Source organism: Neodiprion pinetum, chromosome 5, assembly GCF_021155775.2.
Source record: "Neodiprion pinetum isolate iyNeoPine1 chromosome 5, iyNeoPine1.2, whole genome shotgun sequence".
Classification (NCBI taxonomy): Eukaryota; Metazoa; Arthropoda; class Insecta; order Hymenoptera; family Diprionidae; genus Neodiprion; species Neodiprion pinetum.
Window position 1 is genome coordinate 26,422,025 of NC_060236.1, and position 25,668 is coordinate 26,447,692.

Sequence of the window (25,668 nt, forward strand, 5' to 3'; positions counted from 1 at the left end):
CATGACCACGTCGTGATATACACGTTCAATGTGCGGTCACTATGTTTCACTTGAGGGGGGGGAATGTTAATTAGGTTATGAGTGCACGAGTGCCTGGATTTACAAACTCGCATTAGATTATTAATAAAAAAAAAAAATAGATTAACAATACGTGGTAATAAATATGTCACGAACAAAGTCGGACAAAAATGGTAACACGGCAAAGACAGAACTAAGCGTTTGGACGCGGGCGATTACTGCCAATTCGGAGTGGCCTGACAAGGTCTGACCATCAATCTTACCTACATTTATTTCATTACTGTTTTAGGATTTACACGAGCATGTAAAGTGCTATTCATTACACTTTGATATAAGTAAAATTACCTAATCACTCGTATTACTCGTCGACTATTATCCTGCAAAACACTTCTCTGATCAAAAGATCACTGCCAAGAAATTATGTCCAAATTACTTTAAAAAATATAAGATTTATATAAGGATTAATTATGTTGCACCTTTTATTACAACTGAATCTTTTTTCTTCTAACAGTGAACTCACAAGTGATTTAGAATTTTTCAATTCATCGATAAATTTGGCACAATTTGTACAGCGCGTTTCTTCAACAGCTGATAGCTATACCTAGCTGCTTAAAGTAACTTCACAGGTTGCATCGATTCGAGAACAAAGTTCTTTACAAAAAAACAGAAACTGTTTATAAATAAATATTTTTCAGAATTTTTGCATGTTTAAAAAATTTAATGAATTAGCAAATATCGGCGATATGAATTTATCAACATCTTTTGCGCTTGTAAGAAATATTTTCTTTTCTCACCACAGGAAGAATTCCTTGATGTAATATATTGGTCAAGACAAGCAATAGGAATTATTGTTGGCATTGGATGGGGATTAATTCCGCTAAAAGGATTTATAGGCTTATTATTGTAAGTTTTATACTTTATATGAATGAAATATTGCTCATTTTATGTTTCAGACTTTGCCTGTTGTTAATTGTTTTTCAGAAATTGATTTATGTACGTCAACATGCTGCGTCATTGTATTTCAATGTCATTCATTATAATGAATTATATAAAACTGTACGATATTATTTGAATTAGCATTAGTAAGGTAATTATGTGGACCCAAGTGAATTCTTGAAGTCGTTTAAAGAGGAATTTGTTTTTTTCAGATTCTTTTTAGTTAATGCTGGTGTAATGTATGTCTACTTTAGTAATTTTCAACAAGTCGATGAAGAAGAATACGGCGGCCCTTGGGAATTGACCAAAGAAGGATTTGTAACATCGTTTGCCGGTTTTTTGGTAAGCTTGTGAATGTATATAATTTTCAACTATATACATTCATTACTCAAAAATCACTTGAAGAACGCATACTAACGGACAAAATCAGATATAAAAGTAAATTTGCATATTTCTAGCACTTCTTTTGTATTCGAAATCAGGCTGAATTAAAATCTTAATAATCGAGCTTAATTATTGTTTTTTGTTTTCTTTTTTCTTTCTTGATCTGTGCAGGTAACTTGGATAATAATATATTCCGGTCTTCACTTCGACTGATACCAATTTAGGAGAGAAATAGCTGCTCAATAACCTGCCAAACAACAGTGAGACATCTAGTATATCTAGCATAATTGATAAGCTCTGTATAATGTAATACGATGAATTTGAACCAGATTAATTAATTCCTATTTATTATATACTGCATCGAGAGCAGCGTAAGAACTATAATTCACGATATTTGAATATTCACAACATACCGGATGTATCGAACGTGATCTTGTATTATAACGCCACGTCGCAATGTAAATTCCATTTATAAACACATTTCGCACACTTTAAATGTCTTCATTTACTGAAGCAGTCATTTCCAGATCTAATTGTAAGTTTGAACAAAGGCTGTGGAGTTTTTGCTGTTGGTTTTGGAATTGTCTAGAAAACATCCATATTCATGTAGATGACAGATTTTATTCTTCTTAGAAAACTTTAAAGAAAATCATTTCGAATGACATTTCATAAATGAGAGCATGAAAGTCTTCCTATCTGTCAAATCTCGATCATCCAATCATAAGACGCTTTCGACCGCGTGCCTGAACTTCCTTGTATTTTGCAATAACATCGCGTTTGTCCTTTGATGTGCAGAATTTTTGGTAAAACTGCAACATTTCGGGAAACAAACTTGGCACCTCCGAATGCGCGCTAAGCAAGGCTCTCTCCAGCACATACAGATCCACGGCTTTGTCTTCTGCTGTAGATTCGACATGAGCTAGTCCGAAATCTATCAGGATAATCTCTCCTAAGAAATGATGTTTAAAATTAGAAGATGACGAATTAAACTTTGAAATTCCTGGTGATAGGAATTCAATTTAAGGAGCAATAAAATAAATCACCTTCGAAATTATTTTTCTCATCTTTTTCACCCGTACGTTCTCTTTGCGACACGGGATAATTTTTCAGAAGCATATTTGAGGTTGTCAGGTCCCCGTGAATTATGTTTCTTGAATGTAATCTGGCAACGGCAGATCCGACCTGCTCTGCAATGAAACTTATCAAACAGCCCACATTTTCTTTGTCAGAGATATTAGAGTCTATGTAATCTTTTAACGTGATTGCATCATTGATATACTCCATATATATACGACGTCGATCAAAATCAACTAAGAATAATGCTGGTGTTTTTACACCTGTAATGAAAATGAAACAATTAGCATAATTACGAGACATGGTATCAGAAACAACATTGGAAACTAACTGTTCTAAGTTGAGAATTTTAAAAAATGTCCATAGAATTTTGTGAAAAGTTTAATAAATTGACTTAGTAATATAATAAAATGGACATTCGTAAATAGCAAGAATGAAATCCGAACAACACGGGTTCCAAATTCGTGCATTATTGTTCACTAGTACAAGTTTCTCAGTAATACGGAGATTTGAATTTTTGCTGTCATTGTAGTAGAAAAAAAATTCAAGTTCATGGATATTTTTTTTCTGTTTATTAGAAGAAATATTTTTCATTCAAGTTATCATCATACCGGCGGCCTTGGCACGAACAATCGCGCGTGCTTCGCCCTTGGTTCTATCTTTAGTCAGGAGCGTGTCTAGATCAGGGTGTCTGTATTTTTTAACAAATCTTTCTTTAATTAGGGCTGGTCGCCCAAGATACGTTCCTTTAAATAGTCGGGCTTCAGCGCCCTGTTTGACAATTTCAAACCCTTTAATTTCCATCGTATCTTGACCCGAGTGTCTGTGAAATAAAAAACTATATGTTTTCAAACTTATTCCGTACCTCCTGTAAAATGGCAACAAAAGAATGATCAATTCTCATTTCGGTCCTGCATTCTTGGGACGTGCGTCCACCTCGCAACTTTGCCTTTAAATTTTTTCACTAAAACGTGGTCAAAAGTAAGAGAATCGATGATCAAAACTTAATAAAAAAGTAAACAAACTACTTTCTCTTCCGCGATCTAGTCGTAAGTCACCTTGCAGCGAATGATGAGCGTCTCTATAACTATGTCCGGTGAAAATCGGATACCTAAATCGGGAACACCCGATACGTAACAGTCGGGCGCAAAACGCTCAAGCAAGCCTCGAGAAAAACAAAGTAACAATCTCTACAAATATTTTGAGAACCCCATTTGCGAGGTACAAACTATCGATTCTTCCAGATTTTACCTATATTTTTTAAGATTGGATTACGGTTGAACCTTCCGTTGCGATGTAAATATTGGTCGCCCGAATGGCCGAGTGAAAAGGAACTCAAATGTGCGGCCCTGGTCTGGCTGTTGTAGCTATAACAGCTTCCCTGCTAGCGCTAGCGTTGTATGGGCGAATCGATCGTTACTTGGCGTCCTGCGCGCTAATCGCTATCCCGCCGCTATCTGCGCTAGTATTCGCTCGTGCATCGCTCGGACCGGTTTTGCATGAATATCAAGAACTGTCGAATGCTTCCGAGTTCGGGGAGAGAAAAAACGGAGCGATTTTTATCGGAAAAAATAGGCCGAATAGAAGAACGGAAGAATACGGCAGAAAAAATGAGGGACGAAGTGAAAATGGACGCGAATCGCTTGATAGCTGAAGTTTACAAGAGACCGGCCCTCTGGAACCAAAGACACATTTCCTACCATAACCGCGAAGTAACTAACCGCGTTTGGATGGAAATTGCCACGATTTTTAAGCTTCCACGTATGTATCTATCCGCCTACCTAATATCATCCTCAAATGAATGCCAAAAACTCCAGCCCGCCAAATGCAAACCCCTTTCTCTTATCTCGCACCAAAAGTCAAACAACCATGCCAACGGGAGTCACAGCTGTACACACGCAGCCAGGTTTGCGCTGTTTTACATACGGTACTCGCAAACTCTTTCCAAACACTCCTCTCGCCGAGGTTCCTCACCCATCGATTTCATTTCATCCTCCTTTTCGCCCTAAAAACGTCCTCACGCGATCGTTACGTGCGTATAAAATCCCCTCCCTTCAACAATTCAAGCGACTAGCACGAGATTGTGTGAACGGTGAAACTGTAATATCCCGATGCCACCCCATTTTAAGCCAATCGGTGTTTGAACAATCGGCGAAATCTTGTTCAACACACGTTTCTTGCTCAGCTCATTATAATAAAGCGTACTTTTACGTACAATTCACTTTGGGATAAACATCCGCACAAATTATCGGATAAATTCAAGTTGAGAACCCTGACTTTACGCTCTAGCTTCTCCGTGGTCTCAAACGCTCACCGTCAACGAAAAGGAGAAAATGATACCTAGCGAGTGGTTGCGACAGAGACTCAAGGCAGACGCAAAGGGGAGGGGCGGAGATAATCGATCGCGCTAGTGTTCGCTATAGCGAGTGCAGCTACAGCGACGTGTATAGGCTTGGAGGTCCGTTAGAAAACAGTATTTTCTGTTGTAAATAAAATCACAATGCTGTAGGTTTACAACTCGATTTCAAACTTTCGAGTGGGAAAAACTATCGGAAACCGAATGACATTAGACAGGTCTAGGCTGCTTGAGCTGTGGAAGTAACGTTATACATATTCTAAGTTATTTAAAGTTCACTGGTAAGCTTAATTAAATGGTACAAAATACAAACCAAATAGAAAGTAAGGTTCATCACAGTTTTCAAAATACAAGCTTTCTTAACCTCTCGTCATTGCGCGATTAGATGCATTCGGCCACAGAACAACTAGATACAAAACACCTGGTCGCACGCTAGTGCTGCCATCTAGCGCAACTGAATAGAAGCGTCGTGAACTTTCGCATTAGTTGGGCGGGAAAATATTTAGCGAAGCTGCGCGCAACTAGAAAAGTGTGTGTAAGTGTAAGTGGAGAGCTGGCTGATAACTGCAACTTATCCTGGGCTACGTGAATAAAAGTAACTAGGATCAGTCACTGCTGGACTCTTTGTCAAATAATGAGAGTAATTGTGTGTTTGCAGAACCAGTCCTTAAGGCGAAATGGAAGGGACTGAGAGACACTTTCCGAGCAGAATTGAAGAAAGAACAAGTGTACCGAAAGAGTAAATACCATAGAAATCGTCCGGTGTGGATACATTACAAGAATCTTCAATTTCTGAAGGAACAAATGTTACCACGACCGCCGATTTGGGAAAGAAATAGGCGCGAAAACGTCGAGGAAACCGATACGAGTGAGAATGAAAATTTATTGCAAGAGGATACCCAGGAGGCACTCTCCGAGCACGTCATGTCAATAGACGGAAACGACTCTGGTAAAGTGGATTCTGTAAACCAAGTCGAGGTCAAGCAAGAGCCAGAAGAGAATTTTGAAAATCTTGAATTTCAAAGTGTCTCGGAAAATTTCGCTGACAACGAAATGATGCTCCAAAATATTTCTCCTGAACAAGTCCTGATGGGTGGGTCAGATTCGAATATCAGTTTGACCGTTGATCCGTTAGAAGCAAGTCGATGCGATGATAATTACTATTTTTTAATGAGCCTACTTCCCCACATTCGAACTCTACCCGCGGAAAAAAGAATGTGGCTGCGAATCCAAATGCAGGAATTGGTGTATAAAGAGGTTTATAAAAAAAGCAATGCTGATGGAGCGGAAGTGACCAAAAGTTCGTGAATATTGTTATAATTTAAGGAACAAAAACTTTTTTCATTAATGTAAATTTTTCACTTTGTATTTAAATTATAGTATTAGCTCTAAGTCATGCATTTCAACGAGTTTTAATGCAACTCTATTTTATTATTGTAATATAATTATTCAAAGTATTAAAAACCTGATCTCTCATACATCTTTAACAAGATGTTATAAACGAGTGTCATCATTCGAATTCCAATGTTACCTGTAATATTTTATTCTTTAATTCGAAACATAGAAAGATACATAAATCGTTCTTTCTAAATTGGACGGGCATTATAATATAAATTGTTGAAAATACTGTAATACTGAAGGTACAATAAGAGTTCGGTTTTCGGAAACTTTCCGGAAAAATCTCTGGAATTTCTGAAACAGTAGTTACTCTATGGTGGAAATATATAACGTGCAACAATTTAAAGAGCTCAAGCATAGAAATAAACAGTAATTCAAAAGTCATGCGACTCTAGCCGTGAATAAAATGTTTTTTTGCAGTTTTGATGCAAACGTATAAATCACACATGGGCGACCTTTAGCCGCCTGTGTGTAGGCAACTATTTTCACTGATGGAACCTTCTACATGCATGGCGAATAAGAACATCCAAAATCTGTTACCAGGCTTATGCATTGCGATAAATATGTCCTATACAGCTATTCCAGAAAAAATAACCTAGCAATTGCGCGAACTCGATGCATGAAGTATCCCCAAATATTTTTCTGTTGATGCAGTTTGGTTCGCCAACGGTGCGTGTACGCCCGATAGTTTATTCTCGTTTCTATAAAATTCCCTATTGGCGGTACCGGGTGCAGAGATGAATCGCTGCCGGGTGCTGCCGGGTGTAGAAATTTCTGGTTACTTGGTCGAGAGTATGTGAGAAGCCTGTAGAAGGTGAGTTGGTCAGACTGTGAATATAATCGAGGTGAGCCGCAACGCGCTTCACAGCTGTTGTTATTATTCTCTCATTCGCCTCTCGTGCATGCCCAGTCAGTTAAAACGACAACTATATACGTAACTTGGCTTACATACATACCGACGACACACTTGTCAGGAGAACAATAATGGTGAGATCGCCGTGTTGCAGCTGGGTTCAGAATCAGCTGAGTTTTTGAACGGAAAGTAAAACGAGGAGAATACTGGAAAAGCATATCGCGACGCAAAAAAAAAAAAAAAACCGTCGAACACCTTGCTATTGTGTAACAAAAATCACGCACAGATGTAAAATGACGTCGGTCGACTCCGGGGTTGAGACTGGTAACGATTCGAACGACAGCTCGGTCACCCACGAAAGCAACGTCTCCGCGAATTTCAACTCTCCCCAGGGATCAAATGCTGGTAACAACAACGCGGGCAGTCAGTTTTCCAATGTTGAAGTTGGACCGTCCCGACCTCTGGGTTTACCCATCGCTTCGATTTGCCCTGGTTTAAACACCAATGCTGATGGTCAAGGTACTTCGAAACCGAGCACCTCAGGACCTTTGGTATTGCACGCCAATGCCGAGCCTACAAAGGTATATCAATGTTATTAATAGCCCACTAAAGGCATCATCAATATACTGCGCTTTACTATTCGGTCATATTCAACAAATTACAAACCGTTCTTTTCTAGTACTCAATAGGTTTTCAAATCTCTAGGGTAATGCACGACTCGTATAACTATAGTTCAAGTTTAATTATTTACTATGTGCATGCAAACACTTCTCTGTATGCCTACCAATGGTACATATTTATATTTACCTTAGGACGCAATTGTGTTAATACATACATTATCATAAATTTGACTTTGAATTTGGATAGCGTAATTATATCCAAACAATATGTCAAATTTATTCTTGTCTCATTTTATAACGCCCTTCTTTCGTCAGCTTTCAGCATGTCCCACCTCTCCTCCCCCCCCCCCTCTTGTTAGAGAAAGTTGAGAAACTTAGGATGTTTTACTAGCTTTTACTCGAAGGCCATTACTCCTCTTTTTTGGATACCTAAATATGTTCTTAGGTTCGAGATTATACAACAATAATATTTCAATAAATTTGACAATCAAATGATGCTTGCTTTCATATGTAATTCATAGTCGTTCATTCCTTTCTTTTCTCTTTCTCTTTGTTAATCTTTTCTTGTATTCAATGCTAGAGGATTTTATACATGTCTATACTACAACTTATAATTAATACAATGAAAAACTTTGTCATTTGCTTTACAAATTTATTGATCAGTCTTTTGGTGTACTTAGATAGATTATACTTAGATTCAACGATTATAAAACAGAGATGCTTATATTTCATACAGGTTTAAGTTGTTCTTTTACATTTTTATCTTTTCTTAGGCGCAAAACAGAATTTCAATTTCTAGTTGGATAGTGAAAGGCTATTAACAGTAAAAAAATGTAACATCTATTACAAACTCATAATGTAATGAATAGTAAACTCAATTACATTCATCCCAATGACTTCACAATTAAACAAGATGTAGCATATCCAATTATAACCAAGGAAAACATTCACTCCAATTGCGAATATGTGGATGGTTTTTTTGTATAAAAGATAGTGAAACTAATTTTTTTCATCGTGATGATTTCAGGTTTTGGAGTTTCGCATACCACCGATGTACATAGAGCCTCTTTATGGAGCGAATGGTCAACTGCTCAGTACAACGATGGAGATTTTGAAAACAAGTGAGTTGCTATTTTTCTTAAGGTCCCTGAAGCTTGGACGAATCAAGTTTTATCGAAAGCTCAATTTATCATTGATTCTACTGCACTTTTCTCATTACACCATAAAACCAACTTTACATCACTGTGCCGAAGTGAATATGCCAACAAATCATTGGCAGAATTGTAAATTTATTTATACAAACTGTTGAATTTAAAACTGCATTTTTTTAAATATTGAGCATTCCTTAGAGCCAATGCGATGAGAGGCTGTATCTATAATTATGATTAATAAATCTAGCCCTCTGAAAACTGTGAATCATTGGGTTAAAAGACTCAGGAATACCATGGAAATCTCATTTTCAGATCTAGCTGTGTTTTCCACACCCCAAAGAGCGAGAGCTTTAGATAACTTCTCTAAATTATATAAATTGGCCTATCAAGGCCATGCCTGATATCGATAAGTTCAAAGAAATATTGACCAATAAATCGATGCCTCTATTTATCGATTGACTTAGATATGCTTTGGTCTCCGCAACGGGCAGGATCAACATACCATAGGAAAATGAAACTGCATGCCATGCAGCGCAAATCGAAGTTCAGGATGAAAACGTGGCAGGAGTTTCAAGGGCCTCTCGACGAAAGGAAGATGAGGCTGGCAGCTGCAACAAACAACATTGAACTGATGAGACGACTGTTAACAAGTGGTGTCTATCCCAATAATCACGATGAACAGGGAAGATCCCCTCTCCACTTAGCATCATCCAGGTTAGTGCTATAATTCAAGCTTTTCAATTAGTTCACTTCTGGAATAACAACATATAAAAAAAAAAAAAAAAAATCTCTGATTCTTCGAAAGATTAGTCAACTGATGGTGAATTTTAGAATGCATTTGAGAAAAAAATTGACAAACCCAAACAGATTCTTATAATTTTAAGTAAGGAAGTAGAATATTCATCATAATCAGACTGTATTCAATTCACCAGTGTTTTAGACTTTTATTCCAGCTGTATAAATAGTTTGAAATATAAATAGTGAGAAGAATCACCTGCCCTGCTTACGAATATCATAAACATCCATGTTAATTTCAGTAAATTCATCTTATTTTTACAAATGGTCAAAAATTATATAGCCGGATAATTTAATTTACCTTCATGCGCAAAACAGAGAGACGAATCTAGTTTTCTATGAAAAAAAAAAAAAAAAAATTTGGCAAAGCCCTTGACGAATTCTCAAAGACAGCGGAATTTCACTAGACACTTTTCACAGCAACATTCGACTTTGCGATACGTTAATTTGATCAAGTTTGTTATTAGCGATATTTTTTTTCGCGCAATTTTAAGGGGTTACACGGACGTCGTGCGTCTATTATTGGAACACGGTGCGGATCCGAATCAGCGTGATTGTCTCGGAAACACGCCTCTTCACTTGGCTGCGGTGACGAGTAAAATAGCAGTAGTAACACTCTTGCTGAAAGCAGGAACGGACGTTCTCTCATCTGACCAGCACGGGCACAACCCCCTTCAATTAGCGCAGACAAAGTTGAGATTATTGCAAAGCTTCAAAGGTTCGGACATGAATAAGATCAAAGAAGAAGTGCACAACGTGGTCGGCATGCTGCTCGCCTATTTGCAGAGGCAAAAAGATGCCAGAGAACAGGTCGAGGCTCTCAGCACATTCTGTTCCCGACTATCACTGTCCAATACTTCGGATGAAATTCAAGGCGACGTCAGGGACTTATTGGCTAACATAGATTCTCTCAGTCTTGCAAGTTAGAAAAAGGGTAAATGAGACAAGTTGAAATTGAAAATTTTGGATTTCGATGTATATCTATTTTAGTATTCTATACGTATATTAACGGTGTACTGAGTTTAGAGTCTGAGGAAAAGAAAAAAGATGACAAAACGTATGTAAAGCAAAAAAGAAACGAAACAATTCCGTCGATATTAAATAATTTGGATTGAATAGTAACTAGAAATTGTTGAAACTTTTAACGTTAATCTAATATTTGTTCTAATTTACCGTATGTGCAAATCGTCAAATACGTATAGAGTTTTGGAAAATACAGGGTGGATATGAAAAGAGTCGTTTTTGAATTTTTTTTTTACACTTGTAACTATGTGTCTGGTATACTCCGCCCAGCTGTTTATTACAGGTTTTTTTTCTAATAAACTCTAGCTACCATTTATTACAGACAAAATTTAAACAAAGAAAAATATTGAAAAATGGCTGACCGAGTCTGTAATTAATCCACGTCGCACGACTAAAACTCGGACTAAATTGTGCGCCTACGATATAATATACTTTGCAACCGATACATGCTAGTTGCAAATTTTTAATAATTTTTATATGAGGTTTAAACTCGACAAGATGGTCAATTCGATATTATTGAATTTATAGACATGTGTAGGCTTTAGCGATGTATTTATAATCGCATTGTCTAAGAATTGATCATATTGAAATTCATTTTCGTTTTCGCTTTGTTTTTCTTTTGATTTACATGGTGAAAACTTGAATTTACATATAATAATGCATGAAATTTCTTGAAAGGATGGTTTGAATATAATTATAGTTTTTAGAATTAAAGAGAAAAGAATTAGTATCGTTTTTTGCTAATCGGATTTAATGATATGAATTTTCCTTAGTGATGAGAAGAGCAGACTGTGAAAATTTGTGCAAATGTCAATCTCATTTAACTTTGATAGCTTATAGGCAAGCTATTGTTGAGAGCTTTAGAGCAATACTTGAATTTTTCAAAGAACAACAGTTAAGTGAACCGTAATTAGCCTGCAATCAGTTGCATCTTGGGAACTGAGGATTGTAAAGATATTTTTTTTTTTATCGGTTTATCGTTCATATTTCATACGAATTTTGGAGAATATAATATAATATAATATATAATAATATAATATAAAATATGAAATATCTGAAAAAATCACAGGTATTCTCAACGCAGATTATTCGCTCACGATGGAATGGATAAGATTTTAGGATTTATCGTCGCGTAGACGTGAGAATCGACTGACTTCGTGTAAATCGTTGTACAAACTGAATAACAATTATAAAATTAAACAATGAATGAAAAAAAAAGAAGTAGATAAATCGTTATGAATCTAGGTAGAGTATCGTACGCGATTAACTCGCGATCATATTGGTTTTAGAGAACAGTTTAACTCGAAAACTTAAAGTAGTATCATTTGCGTAATTGTATGAACTTGTAGATGCGTGATAAAGTGTTGAAATCGTACATTTCGCTATAAATTATCAATGTGTGTGATTTAAGCAATTCATATCCTAGCCCTACTACCTACTAAAAATTCCCAAATTCTCCCCATATTCAATACCTACAATGTTTAATTTATAAAATTAATATGAATTACGGGTGGTGTCAAGTTGACAAGTTTGATAAAAATTTTTTCGATTTTATAAAAGTTATCTTACAATAGAGCAAGCATCTTTGGCTAATTTAATGAGCCAAGGTGAAAAGTTTTTGCTCCAACTTACATAACACGCATCTATGAAAAGTTAAAAAACCGCAGTTGCCGATTATATGTGCCGTTTTTCACTCGCACGTCCGTGTCTTTGTAGTAGGTACGCAGTTTATTTTTCGAACATGTAATCTTATATGTAAGTTAAGTATCTTTAATTAAGTCATTATCCGAAGGAGTTGCAATTTTCATTTTTATTTTTTTTTTTTCTCGTTTTTAATATCAGCCTATCTGTATACGTATACGATAATTGATGATTTTGCTCATTATTGTTATGTATTACTGTTACAGCAGTCAACTTCATTTTTTTTTATTAAGATCATTGAGTTGTATATAATTATTTGATTGTTTGTTTTTATTTTAATCAATATTCTTCTTTCAAAAGATGTACATAACTGATGTAGTATGATCAATGCATCATTTGTACATATAATACTATATTCTATACTGTACTTAGATATTACACGCATATAATTATACGATAACTACCGTTATTAAGAAATAACTGAATATAATTATATATAAATATGTGTAGTATCTTGTGTAAACTTCAACGAGCCTGATGATACTTTTATCGATAAAGAAAACAAAATTTTTACGCTGCAATTCTTATAAAATTATTCTCATAATTAATTGAACTGAAAATACAGATAAACGTCTTACTTCTCAATAAAGTGATACGAACGTTTTATTGGAAAATTGTAATTTTGTTCTCTGTGTAATCTTCTGAAAACTTAACAAAAAATGTTAGGTTGTTCTGAAAAACCTTGAATAATGAATTTAGATGAATGATAAAAGCGCGACAGCTTGAATAATTTTCACCGCTCGACGATACTAAAGTGAAAATTGTTTTATGCTGTCGTCAATGACATAATGTCCGCGCAGTTACTCAAGGAAAAGGAGAAATATAAGAAGTTGCAGTGTTTCGAAAAACACTAGTAAACTGTACAATAATATAATAAATTCATAATTTTTATTAATACAACTAATATTTTAGTAATAATTGCCGTAACATTAAAATGAAGTGCCTGGATGGCATTGTTTTACAATTATCATTGACCATTCTCGTACTAGTCGTTTAACAAAAAATACAATAAAAAATAGCAACAATAATAAATGTATAAATTGACGAACGTGGTTTTCCAGTGCATTGCGAAATTGATTAAAGAGAAAAAAGATACAAGAGACAATCCAAGCACCAAATTTAAATTTAACTTACAATCCTTAATTATATATAGACTCATAGTTTGTCTCTTAATTTTTGGTAAAGCTAAAATTTCATATCACGCTTAGTTCCCGTTACAGCAGAGAGTGAAGCAAAAAAAAAAAAAATCACTACGGCTAGACTATACCCGCAAAATTTTCGCACATATAAGAAGTTGACTATTATTTCAATACTCATTCAACTCGGTATTTAATCCGTGGAAGAGGATTGATTGAATTTACTATTTTGCTTTTCCTGCCAAAGTAACATTCGATTAATTGCCTTTTGACGTTTTAATTGGCACGAAATTTATGTATCCGAATATCATACTAATCACTTTGCGATGTCGCAACATGTATATATAATCTATTTACATAAAAAATTGATTAAAAACAAACAAGAAATAAGATTTAAAAAAACAAGTATTCAACTCCAACCGTAGCTTAAATAATTCGTCTGCAGCCGTTAATTGATGAAATGATGGAATTGAAGTAAGTAGGTCCCCTTAACTGGCTGTTGATATTTCATTTATACAGTATAGTTCAATATGTACACATCATAGCTTCGTTTACGAGTTGGAATTCAAGGGGAATGGAAATAAATATCATCGACAACAACAACAATAATAACAGTGATTCCGATACATAATTACAATCGCGAAACACGCTCTCTGGACCTATTCAATCACGAATATAATTGCACGCTCTTATCACAATTTAACGGTAATGATTTCGTGTGCTCAATTGTTTTGACACATGCGTAAGTATACTCCTGATCCTTATATTTGTTATTGAGCTTAAAATTTTTATATTTAGCTGCTTCATCACGCGTCTCGAACAATACTCATATACATTTTAAAGACGGCGTTATAAATTTTATATGATTTTTTGTAGCCCTTGAATGATTATTTTTTCTGTAATTTTGTACTAAAAAAATTCTCGTTATAAACCATAACAACAACAATGGCAACAACAACGCACAGGCAATGCCCGAAAATTCTAATATGTATTTGGTGGTGTAATGATATAATACAAAATTTTATAATTTTGTGCAAACTGCAACTATTATTATTATCATCATTATTATCATTAATCATGTTATGCTTTTGTATCTCTGTTATTTTTACATTTTGAAGACATACGACACTCGATTGAAACGTCATAAGAAAATTTTTTTTTCCCCGAGTACCTCAACATTTATTGTAAATGCAGTTTATTGTTCTCTGTTGATTATACGTTTTTATTGACCCGTGTAGGTAGAACATCGCAAATTTTTTAAACCAAGTTTATTACAATAAGTACTACGGTATTAATCTATGCATAATATCTAATCAAGTCTACTAGAAAATTTCACGAACACACGTGGACGCGATTTCGTATTATACTAGAATCAATAATATATCGTTGTCTAAAGTATTATTTAAAATTTCGCGATTCACTAAATATATACACAATAATTAGTATCTTGGAAGTTGAACTATACCACGCAATACGTATTATAGCTTCGGAAAAAGCAGAAACGACAGATTGCCATATATTTAATTTAAAAAAAAAAAAGGTATCAAATAATCAAATTAGATTATCTATATCATAACGAAAAAAATTTACTTACAGAAATTATAATACGCGAACGTGGCTGGATTCGCCGAGTAAAATACTTTCACCCGTACGATATAATTACTTGTAATATTTAAACAAGTCATAACAGGAATAGCGCAAGTGGTAAATATGGCCCCTTGAAAAACTCAAAACAATGATAATATAATAAATAGTGGTAATGAGCTTTCGAGGTATCAAAAACCCTCGCGAGATAAATTTTCCTAAAACCTGAGCCAATTTGATTAAACAATTTTTGTAATCATGTGCTCATAACGTTCGCTAAGGATGGAAATACTTCGGCTTGAAGCGGTCCATAATCTACGGCCTCCCCATCGACCGTCAAGTAACCGATCATACCTTCGGCTGGTTCTATTCGGAATGCTTTTACAGGAATCATTTCAACCCCAGGGCAGTTGAGGTGGGAACCGTTGCTTAGACCTAATAGAAACTGTAATAATACGAGATTATTAGTGAAAAGACAAAAGCGTGGAAAAGCAAAAAGAAACAGATTGAGATTTTGCAAATTTCTTTAGTGATCCGATTACGGTTCAATTTTAGAAATCTCTCAAGAAATTAACGATTTCTATGATTATGTACTACGATGACTATTTCATGCCTTTAATCGGATCTATCGCTAAAAAATGAACAAACAGAATAAAAGGTAATTAGCAATATGCACGAATAAGGAAGAGGAATAGTATAATACCTGCAGAAGATGTGCCCTGGTGATACCCGCTCTAATAACAAGCAGCCAAATTACACCGTCAGCCAATTTAGCACGAGGCGCGAAGAGGAAATCCTGTCCGAGATGCGTCTGATAGGAGGCGTGGACCATTATGAAATCCCCTAAGAGAAAAGAAGGTACTATCAAACATTAGTGGTTCTACAACCGTGTTTGTTCTCATTGCAAAAGCTGAGTTTAATCTTCACTGACGCATCCCACGTTTATTGAACTCTGAATTAACATCAATTTAAATCAATAATAATTAGTCAACACGGTATCGCATGTCGATGCAAACCTTCGACTTGAGTCCACGTTGAAGGAAGCGCTGCGGTCAATGCTGGCAACGTCGATGCTGGGCCGTACATAATTCGATTCTCACTTTCACCACTGCCTGAAAAAACGGAAAAATGCAGGACACATTTTGTTATTTGATTTTGTAAACAGAGTGCAAGGGACGTCATAAAAACGTTGGATTTTTAACATTATCTAGGTGATTTGAACTAAGTCTATCATCTTCGATAAATACAATTTATCTCTTATCTTTCCGAGATGATGTGAGTTCAGTTTATCTTCATCAAGATAAATTTTCTGTTCGTATCCACCCTTTTTTTAAGTTAAAAAAATAAAACACCCTATTAATATACAAATCACACCACTTCGAATCGAGAATCTGATATAATTTTGCGAAAATAAATAACCCAATCAAAATGTCTGGTAGAAACTCCTCGCAAAAATATTTTTTTACGTGAGAATAATAATAAAAAAAAAATTATAATATCGTATTGTTCAAACTAAATTTTGCTTGATCTCGTAACATTTTTTGTTGTTTTAAAAAAACACCTACACTATCTATAGTTGCTTTCGCATAAAATTTCCCAGCACCTCGATAGCAAAAAATTATTCGCAGCAACAACGTATTTTATTTTTTTTTTGTCACCCACAAAGAAATATTTCGGTGAATCAACGGTTTTTTTTTCGCAGCGTATTAGGAACCTCCCGTTTTTATAGTTTTGTCTTTGATCACCTACAAATGAAAATGAGAACGATGTTATCCTTTATAGAGATAACTGTATGAGAAAGTATGTTAAATTTTATCCAGATGAATTTTTATAAGGATAATCTTATCACCATCGAAATGACAATAATACTCGGTAATTTTGTAAAACGCGATTTAATACCTAATTCGGCGCTCTGCGATTCAGAGAAACTCTGATAACTGGAGAGACCCCCAGTACTGTAGTATGTAGACTTTTTTGAAGTAACCGAGTAGAAGCTGTCGAGCCTCCTTCTGTGATTCCCAGTTTCTAGAGATAGGCTCTCAGTTATAACTTCGTCGACATTGGCGTCCAGGCCGTTTATCCTCTCCTGAGCATCTGGGATCTGATCGCCGTCAATCGCGTCGTGGTAACTCCTGGATTCGCAGATAGTCGAGTACCTAAATTCGACGTCAATCATCGACTTGATTCAAAATCCGAATAATGCAAAGCGACATGTCGAGTACACGCAAATATTCTAATCATAATTACCGGTCTAGTTGATCCCCGTAGCTTTTTGAATGAGAAATTTTGCCGATGTCGGGTTGCCGATCTTTCTGAAATCCGTTGCCGGTGGTGCCGTTCTCTTTTGGAATTGGCTTGTCGTACGGCAGGAAAGACACTTTGCCTTTGTACGTTCTGAGCCCGATTAGTCGTGCCAGGCTCCAAATGGTAAACCTTTGACCACCGATAGCACGGAGTTTTTCGCTCTCGATGTCAATATCGGATAACAAACCCCAGCCGACGGAGAGGAACGAGAACAGTATCTAAAATGATAAGACGTTAATGAATCAGTTTTTGTTACTGCTGTTGATTTGTTTTTTTTTTTTTTTTTATCATATTCGTTATATCGATACACTAATTATAGAATATAATAATCACCTGATTCCTTGTCTCCACTCGCACTAAGTCCATAGGTGTTTTTCTACACTTAACGACTGATAGAGTACTGATAAGCATTGGATTCAGGTCAAACGGTTCTCTGAAAAATAATAGGGAAACAGAAACTGTTGTGAGATTATTTATAGTATTGTCGTTATTTTTTTGTTTTCGCTTAACGTACATAACATATAGCAGAAAAACCATCATAGAAAAGAAATTGGTAGAAGAAGAATCTTTCAAGTGCAGTATAACGAAATAAATCGATCACTAACTGCGCGGCATGTGCGATGGACTTGGCGAGGCCGTTTCCGGATCCGCAAGGGATGATGCCGAGAGGTAATTGATTCATGGCTTTCTCCCAGTCCGGCCTTTCGAATAGTCCATTGACGACTTCGAATATGATACCATCGCCACCGACCATCAGCAAGCCGCTCCATTGGTAAATATCCTTCGACCTGACAAAGTCCCTGGCGTAATTTGGGTACTTCGTGATATGGATCTCGTACGATTTCTCGGCCTCCGATAAAATCGGATGAACTCTCCGTTGGAACGTTTCTCTCGCCCTGCCTGGTCCCGATTTCGGATTCAGTAGCACCAACAGCTTTCGATCTTCTCCCGGACACGCTTAAGAATGAGAAGAAAAAAATTGAAACCACGTTAGAGCGAAAAGTATATACTATTTCAATTACGTCATTTTGTAAGATTAGACGACAGAAATCTTATCAAATCTTTAAATCACTATCTCCAACCAAAGTGGAAATATTTTTCTTAATCAGCCGAATTAATTGACAAGTACTGGATATTAATGGCTGATTGTGAACGGTTAATACAATTTTCACAATATAAGAATAATTAAAAAAAAGTCTGAGAGGTTTTTCTTCGGATTTTGGATAAAAAATAAACTACAGCATTCTCAACAATCAAAATTATTTCTATGGTGCGGTAATTATTTTTTGCTCAAATTTCGTAGTTTCCCAAAAAATTTAACAATTTGAAAATATTTCGCATAACGTGTATTGCTCAATAGTTATTTGGTTCATTCTGTACAGCGATGAATTTTCTACAAGAATCTTTGAGGAAAAAATAATTGGCAATTCGTAGTATCCTCCAGCAGACCTTTATTGTTTAGAAATATGCAGTATCGAATTCCACATCACGGCCGCACGTGTGCATTGTTCATAAATTACAAGATTAGCATGAAGAGAATAAGCGGTGAATAATTAATCTCAAGGTCGTTGTCTGCGGTTCGATTTACTCGACGCGGACACTTGAAAATCGGTATTTTTTTAAAAATTGTTATACAGCGAATGAGTGATTGTTCAAAGAATATAACAATGTTACATCAATCGCATAAATAATATATGTTTAAGATAATGATTAAGTACATATGAATCATCGAGTAATTTTCTTGTAAGTAACAAGGTAGATCGTGAATTTTAAAAACAAATTTTTGTGCGGCAAATGCAGCGGTATAATAATAACAACAATACTAATAACAATAACGACAAACACATCAAATCAGTCAACCTGGAAAAGTCAGATTTGAGTCGATAAATGTCAAATGCGATAACATTTTATCTTCTGAAATATCGGCACGATAACGAATTATGTCGTTATTCGTAAGAAACGAAAACGGCTGTATTTGAAAAACCGTAAGATTAGATATTACAAGAATTTTCGGTGGGAACTCAAAACTGTAGAATTGTGTGGGCGGAAAAAAAGGGAAACAAAAAATGGTATGTTTTTGAATCACAAAATGAATTTGAATTACTTTGCCGATCTGACGGAGATCGAATGAGGCGCCAGCTGGCGGTGGCGTCCTGAAACATAGCGACCGGTAACGATAAATCGAAATCCCAATTAAAAAGAAAACTCACGTTTGAAATTAATTTTATTTTCGACCGATGGACCATGATGTATTTCCAATGAATTTGATCATGTTTTAAAATTTTAATCTTGAAGTTGAAACCACTTGAGTAAAAAAAACCTTTTGACATCTTTTTGCACAGTATTTTTAAAAAGTATATTCAAAAACGCACAAATTTTAGAAAATAACATTCAAATTCAGGGTTTTTTCAAAAATTTATAAGTACGTGCCGATAAAATTCAAAAAATTTTCGAAAATTCACGACCTCCTGAACGGTTGGGCAAGAAAATTCGAAAAAAATCAACGCAGCTTTTTTCACAGAATTCAAAAACAGGGTCAAGTTCCAGCAAAATCAAAAATGGTAACCTTCGCGTTAGTTTGAGTTGGCATGGAATGCCCTATGTGTACCTATAATCAAACTTTGTAATTATATGTATACATATACATACATATCTTACATTATGCGAAAAAATTTTGATCAATATCAAATAGGAACAGTGTATTGTTTAACAAGGAGGCAAATTCCTTATTGAACACGATTCTTTATATAAAAAGAGAATGTTGCACGTTTTTTCCCGCGGCACGAGATTGAGGTTAGAGTTGCGTAATGTCAAATTTATTCGCGACTGCGCGTGCGCGGAGTGTAAAAAATACCGAAAATACGATCGGCCGCCACGGGCTGAATCTGCGTTGCCAACGTAACCAACTTAGCAAAAAAAAAATGTCCGTCTCAGAATCCGTGATAAGTGGGCATATTATCTAACTACGACACACGGATCAACTTTACGCGCAAGAAGATGTTGCGTATCAGTTTACGTTTCTATCTTTGATATTATTGTTAGAAGAGGCGACTCGCAAGGCAAGATAAGCGTAAGCATTTATTATTTCAGTCTGACGTACGTTATTATTCCAGCAGTACGTGCAAGCCTCGTAATATATGCAAACGTATGCAACACTTTGCACGTTTAGTGAAATAATCGTTTTGTTTTCATTCGACTGATTATGCCTACAGATGATTAATGCTGCGAAAGGAACGTGAGAAAATGGAAAACACGATCGGAGTTTCTTACCATTATCATCGTCATTTCGTTTTTTTCATTTTTGTACCGCTGAATTCTAGGCCTCAAGATACATTAGCTCTGAGGAACGAATAAAAAATCCAATTTAAATCGAGGGTGAAGTAAAAGAGAGAGAGAGAAAAAAAAGATGAAAAATTGGCGTATATCGACGAGAAGTTTGTTGCATCGATAATTATTATTTCAAACAGATTCTTTGTAGAACGGTAAAATATCCACGTATATTTATATCGTAGTTTATATAATTTCACCTTGAAAATCAACAACAAACAACGATAACGAAAATAAAAATTATGCGCGTCGCTCGACAACATCGACTGTTTGCGAAAGAAAATATACCGTATACATTATGTATACGTAAGAGCGATTAGTTCCAAATAAACCGTGTATAATTGAGTGTTTACCTGTCTACCTCATTACATTGCATCCATACATGAGTGAGCAAAGTGTGTATACGTACGAGGAAATCTTTCCATCGAAAATGCGGCTGTGTAAGGTAATTAAATCGTGAAAATGACAATGAAATAGTACGTATATTTAATTGCGAAAGAATTACGTGATCAATCATTCCTATGACGGGCACGTGCATACATCACTCCTGATTAGTCAATTAATCATTGAAGACGTGTTGTTGGGTCGTGGTGTATCCATGAAACAATACTCAGGGTGATCAAGGTGACGTCAAGGAATTGAAGAATCGCTTATGCTGCCAATTTTCATACTTTGCAGTATCCGGATTATAAGAAATCGTTTTAAAATAGTAACAAACTTTTGAAGAGGCAGATATTTTACATATAGAATCACGCAATTGTAAAGAAATTTAATTATATAGATTGGTAAACGAGAGACGTAAGAAAAAAAAAGCAACAAAAAATATATGAATGATTAATAATTTTCATGTTCAATAATATGAACGTAAATTTTTCTAGAAAGAGAATTAAGAAGTCCGACGAAAAACACTGTGGGAGAGAAAAAAATAACAACAAATTATAAACCTGATCGTTGGACTTTCACCGGATGGTTTTACAATTCTGACACTTTTTCTCTGTCGAATCATAAAGACAAATTAGCATAGGCGTGTTTCTTCTTCACGTCATCGTTAACAGGAAGAGGTTCTTATAAACATTTTCGACGTACAATATCGAGTCGTTAACTGTCGGTATGTTATTCCGATATATTATAAAACATTACGGGATCTGACGATTACATCACCGAGATCAATCATCTAATTTTCCAAATAACTTTTCTATCGATTAAAAATTTAAAGGAACCTAACTTTTATGAGAGAAAAATCTCTACAGCTTTCTATTCAACAACTTGAATAATTCTGTAATTAGACATGAAAAATAAAAACGAAAGTACTTACGTAAATGATTTTTCCCCGATTCGTACCGAAAAGAGATCATTTCATTCGTTCATTTTAATTCGAAACGAACTCAGCATCATGGATCTTGTATACATAATAAATAAACCCGACTTAACGTATGCTTATTCATTATGAAATTGTCGATAGCAGTTTCGTATCGAATTGGTTAAATTCAAGGCCTAATTAAACCCCAACAGCAAAGTAAGTAATAAGTACCAGATTTCGAAACAACTCAAGGTTTAAAAAACAAAACAAACAACAACAAATTGTCAATCAATGATCGTAACCTTTGAGTCACACATTATTGTACTGATCGGTCAACTTTTATATCAAGATAGAGTTCCATGATTTTTGGGATCGCTGATTACGAATCTGATATCATATTTTGAAAATTAAGTATAGCGAATTTAATCAACGACCCTGAAAATCCCTGAACAAAGTTTTTTAACCGGATTCGATCGGATTTCAAATTTTGATCCGCCAACTCAAATGGCGTGTATAAAGTTGATCTTTACAATATTTCTCAATTTGAAATATTCAAACTTGTCGCAAAGAAAAATAATATACAATATTTTGTTTTTACGTAACTTATCATTTGTTTTTTTTTTTTTTTTCTATCTCTGAAACTCTTTCGCATCGTAACTTTGCAAAAGCTGCACCGACGACGTGTAATTGTAGGCAATTGTGCAGCACTGCACCTCACGGCATTAGATTAGTGCACCTGAATGCATGACGTAGAAACCTGAGACTATTGTATAATAAACATTGCAGCAGCTGCAGCACGGAAAAATGCGCAGACCATTGTTCAAACGCGCATTAACTCAGCTCGGTACTTGAAACAAAGTTTCGCAGATGGGAAAATCCGAATAACTCTTTGGTCTGCAGGAATCTAACGTCATCCGCATTTGTTTTAGAATATTCATGAATGTTCGGAACGCAACGGTTTGAAATATAAACAAACGAAAATATTTACAATGATAAATAGAAAAACTTGAAAAATTCTTTCGCCGATAAATTTTTCGTCACGACAACCTCGACGGTTTCATTCATTTCATTAGAAACGTCCGTGTTCGGGACAGGGATTTTCATACCTTTCGGAATAAATTTCGCACTTTTCCCCGCAAGGATAAAGGCAAATGAAATAAAAATAAAATACAAAGGAAACTTAACACGGTTGCATGACTACGGTAAATTAGCTTTGATTCAATTTGAAGAATGACAGAGTGCATGATGCACGATCGGTCAGTTTGTTGTTTATGTAACAAACATGTTCGTAATCGTATAGCGTTTTATTTATGATTTTTTACAGTATATGTGTGTAAAGTTGCATTCGGGGATAAATTTTCTATAACCACACAACGAGTACGTGTGAAAAATTTCACAACGCGGGTTCGTGAACCCCTTTCACTTCTATAGTTGTGAATAAACGACTGAGAATAACCATAGAGTACTTACAAGGATTTATATGCTGTACACGTACGGCCCTGATGTCAAGGTAAAAACGTTCGCAACATTACGATTTATTGCGTGTGTGTGTGTGTGTAAAAATTTTGTACGGTGCGGAGGAAAAAAAAAAAAAAAACAACGAAAGATTCAAAGAAACTTGTGTCCCAATTTCAATTTTTCAACGAAATTTGTATGCATAAAAATATGAAAATCATTCTATTCCAAAAAATGTATATATATTCTTTTTTTCTTCCCTCCTTATTATCCATCGAAATCTAAAAACTTGCGATGAAAAATTTTCATTACATGCATTCACAAAGTTTTAGATCGAGATTTGTTAAAATTGACCTTCTTTCAGAACATCAGGAATGTAAGTATATATAATCTTGAAGTCTGGTTAGATAAGGAGAAAACGAGGGAATGGCGTATGTATTATAAATCGTTTTCTCGAGAAAAAATTAGTCTCATAATTAGTGACATTAAAGTTCCAACTTCCGGAGACTGATTTGAATCAGAGTCATAATTTACCACAATTCTTTCTCACTCCGTTCGTAATATCTGTTGAACAAGTTATTGGTATAATACAGAATTCCGATGTTTCGCTTCTTTACAATTCTCGACAATTTGCAAAGATAAAGATTTTTGTAATATTGAATTCAATTATTCTATACGTACGTTAAATTTGTTGCTAGTTTGTGTTAAAAATTGAAGCTACAATCGTAGATTATATAAATTAAACCGAAGAGTGATTTCGTACATATATCATAGACAGAATTCTTTGAAAATTTTTCCAGTTTTTTTCACTTCGTTATTTTCTTTTCGTTTGGGGATATTTAAATCGTTTCATCTGGAATTTTTGATATAATAGAATTTTACAAATTTTATGAAAATTCAAGGTGAGCTGATTAATTTGCAAAAAATATAAATAAATATGTATACAAAATATGAACGGTTTTTTGGTTTTTTTTTTTTTGTTTTTCTGTTATGATAATGAGGTTAATTGTTTCTTTACGATCTTCCGCAACGTCGTCAAAATAAGAATCTGAATCATTGAATGACCCATAAAAAAAAAAAGACCAGAGACCGAGAATGAATTATTCATGAGTTATAACCGATCTCGAGATAATAGCTGAGAGTTGAACCTATTATTTTAAAATAACAGAAACGATTATGATTATATTACTAAAAGCACGCATGGGTGAAACGTGATTTGAAAGACTTTGATCCTGTCGCAAGTAATTTAGGCGTGATTGTGAATAAAATTGTTTTTTTGTCGTGATTATTATATGCGTAGAAAAAAAAACCTTCGATTTCTTGTTAACCTTACAGACTAACTGCGGTGATTTTCAATGATAAACTTAAAAAGATTCGGGTCATTCCAGAGACCGGTTTACGGATCTGTACATCTATAGACATAGACGTAACTATGACGAACAAGTTGTTTTTATTTTCATTCGGTATAATTCTTTCATAAATTTCGCGTCTTCCGCGTCATCGGGGAGAAAATTTGCAAGGCGAATTCTAGAACAGTTCGTAATTGAAATTTTTTATTCACGCCACAGAACGGATGAATCATATCTGCGGTTTAATTTATGCTCCTTTTTCAAGTTCGTTCGTTTCATTTGATTTTTTTTTTTTTTTTTCATTTTCGTCTTTTTTTCATTTTAATTTCACCGCACGACAGCCGTAACGAAGTTTGATACATTCAGCGAGTTCGAAAACAGATGTTATACAAGAAACCAGTTACACGCTATTGAATTAGAAAAAAAAAAATAGCAGATTATAAAGAACGATAATAAAGAGAAAAAGAAATTAGCATCGAACGATTTTGCGCGATCGTTTACATCGATGGATCGATCAATCAATTCTTTTCTTGCGTTAGGTAGACGTAGTTTTTTTTTTTTTTTTTTTTTTACTTCTTTCCTTCCTTTCTTATAGTACACAAAGAATCGGTTGTACAATTTTTAAATCGATCACGATCGATTATTACGTAAATTTTTATACATCTCTATTCCATTCTTTAGATTCTTATACCAAATTGTACAGAATGAAATAACGGCGCAGAAACTTTGTACGTCGGAATCTCTATAACTTTTCGTCACGATTATATCATTGTTATCGATGTTTTATTTTTCCGCTTAACTACCAGTGACGCGAGTCGTGTTTTCGAGAATGATTATGCAGGAGTTCATAACATCCGCAGTGGCGGCGATCCTTGAATCAATTATACCCGAGGAGTAGCCGCGT

General features: G+C 35.0%; 5 protein-coding genes across 13 annotated transcripts in view; 3 read left to right on the plus strand and 2 right to left on the minus strand.

Moving 5' to 3' along the window:
• On the plus strand, positions 1 to 2,392 carry LOC124220106 (GEL complex subunit OPTI). Its single transcript, XM_046628566.2, has 5 exons — positions 1 to 262; positions 818 to 921; positions 1,167 to 1,296; positions 1,510 to 1,598; positions 2,134 to 2,392. The coding sequence occupies exons 1-4, from the start codon at positions 164 to 166 to the stop codon at positions 1,549 to 1,551; spliced, it is 375 nt and encodes a 124-aa protein (XP_046484522.1). The 5' UTR covers positions 1 to 163; the 3' UTR covers positions 1,552 to 1,598; positions 2,134 to 2,392.
• Positions 1,509 to 7,253, minus strand: Prpk (TP53 regulating kinase). Of its 5 annotated transcripts, none has more exons than XM_046628556.1 (4): positions 7,123 to 7,253; positions 3,024 to 3,235; positions 2,382 to 2,675; positions 1,509 to 2,287 (listed from the first exon to the last, which is right to left on the minus strand). In XM_046628556.1, exons 2-4 carry the CDS (start codon positions 3,214 to 3,216, stop codon positions 2,049 to 2,051), a joined length of 726 nt encoding a protein of 241 aa, XP_046484512.1. In that variant the 5' UTR covers positions 3,217 to 3,235; positions 7,123 to 7,253; the 3' UTR covers positions 1,509 to 2,048. The 5 variants fall into 5 exon arrangements, with proteins under 5 accessions (XP_046484512.1, XP_046484508.1, XP_046484511.1 ...); XM_046628552.2 differs by lacking the exon at positions 7,123 to 7,253 and adding an exon at positions 5,082 to 5,230; XM_046628555.2 differs by lacking the exon at positions 7,123 to 7,253 and adding an exon at positions 4,628 to 4,718.
• On the plus strand, positions 3,845 to 6,797 carry LOC124220101 (uncharacterized). Its single transcript, XM_046628551.2, has 2 exons — positions 3,845 to 4,173; positions 5,427 to 6,797. The coding sequence occupies exons 1-2, from the start codon at positions 3,912 to 3,914 to the stop codon at positions 6,074 to 6,076; spliced, it is 912 nt and encodes a 303-aa protein (XP_046484507.1). The 5' UTR covers positions 3,845 to 3,911; the 3' UTR covers positions 6,077 to 6,797.
• On the plus strand, positions 7,240 to 14,348 carry LOC124220098 (ankyrin repeat domain-containing protein 54). 3 transcript variants are annotated; one of them, XM_046628545.2, is made up of 4 exons: positions 7,240 to 7,600; positions 8,667 to 8,760; positions 9,255 to 9,504; positions 10,053 to 14,348. In XM_046628545.2, exons 1-4 carry the CDS (start codon positions 7,313 to 7,315, stop codon positions 10,510 to 10,512), a joined length of 1,092 nt encoding a protein of 363 aa, XP_046484501.1. In that variant the 5' UTR covers positions 7,240 to 7,312; the 3' UTR covers positions 10,513 to 14,348. The 3 variants fall into 3 exon arrangements, with proteins under 3 accessions (XP_046484501.1, XP_046484502.1, XP_068992810.1); XM_046628546.2 differs by having other exon boundaries at positions 10,080 to 14,348; XM_069136709.1 differs by having other exon boundaries at positions 9,282 to 9,504.
• Positions 13,181 to 25,668, minus strand: part of Sk2 (Sphingosine kinase 2) — a 17,924-nt gene continuing 5,436 nt past the window's right edge. The window contains exons 1-9 of one of the 3 annotated variants that reach the window (XM_069136705.1): positions 19,900 to 19,938; positions 19,438 to 19,486; positions 17,939 to 18,290; positions 17,667 to 17,766; positions 17,277 to 17,551; positions 16,929 to 17,185; positions 16,046 to 16,141; positions 15,733 to 15,872; positions 13,181 to 15,474 (exon numbers count right to left, since the gene is read on the minus strand). In XM_069136705.1, coding sequence (XP_068992806.1) covers positions 15,286 to 15,474; positions 15,733 to 15,872; positions 16,046 to 16,141; positions 16,929 to 17,185; positions 17,277 to 17,551; positions 17,667 to 17,766; positions 17,939 to 18,290; positions 19,438 to 19,486; positions 19,900 to 19,923 — 1,482 coding nt within the window. In that variant the 5' untranslated portion in view covers positions 19,924 to 19,938 and the 3' untranslated portion in view covers positions 13,181 to 15,285. Of the gene's footprint in view, positions 15,475 to 15,732; positions 15,873 to 16,045; positions 16,142 to 16,928; positions 17,186 to 17,276; positions 17,552 to 17,666; positions 17,767 to 17,938; positions 18,291 to 19,437; positions 19,487 to 19,543; positions 19,595 to 19,899; positions 19,939 to 25,668 lie in introns of those variants that run through there. The other 2 variants (XM_069136703.1, XM_046628527.2) reach the window with 2 other exon arrangements.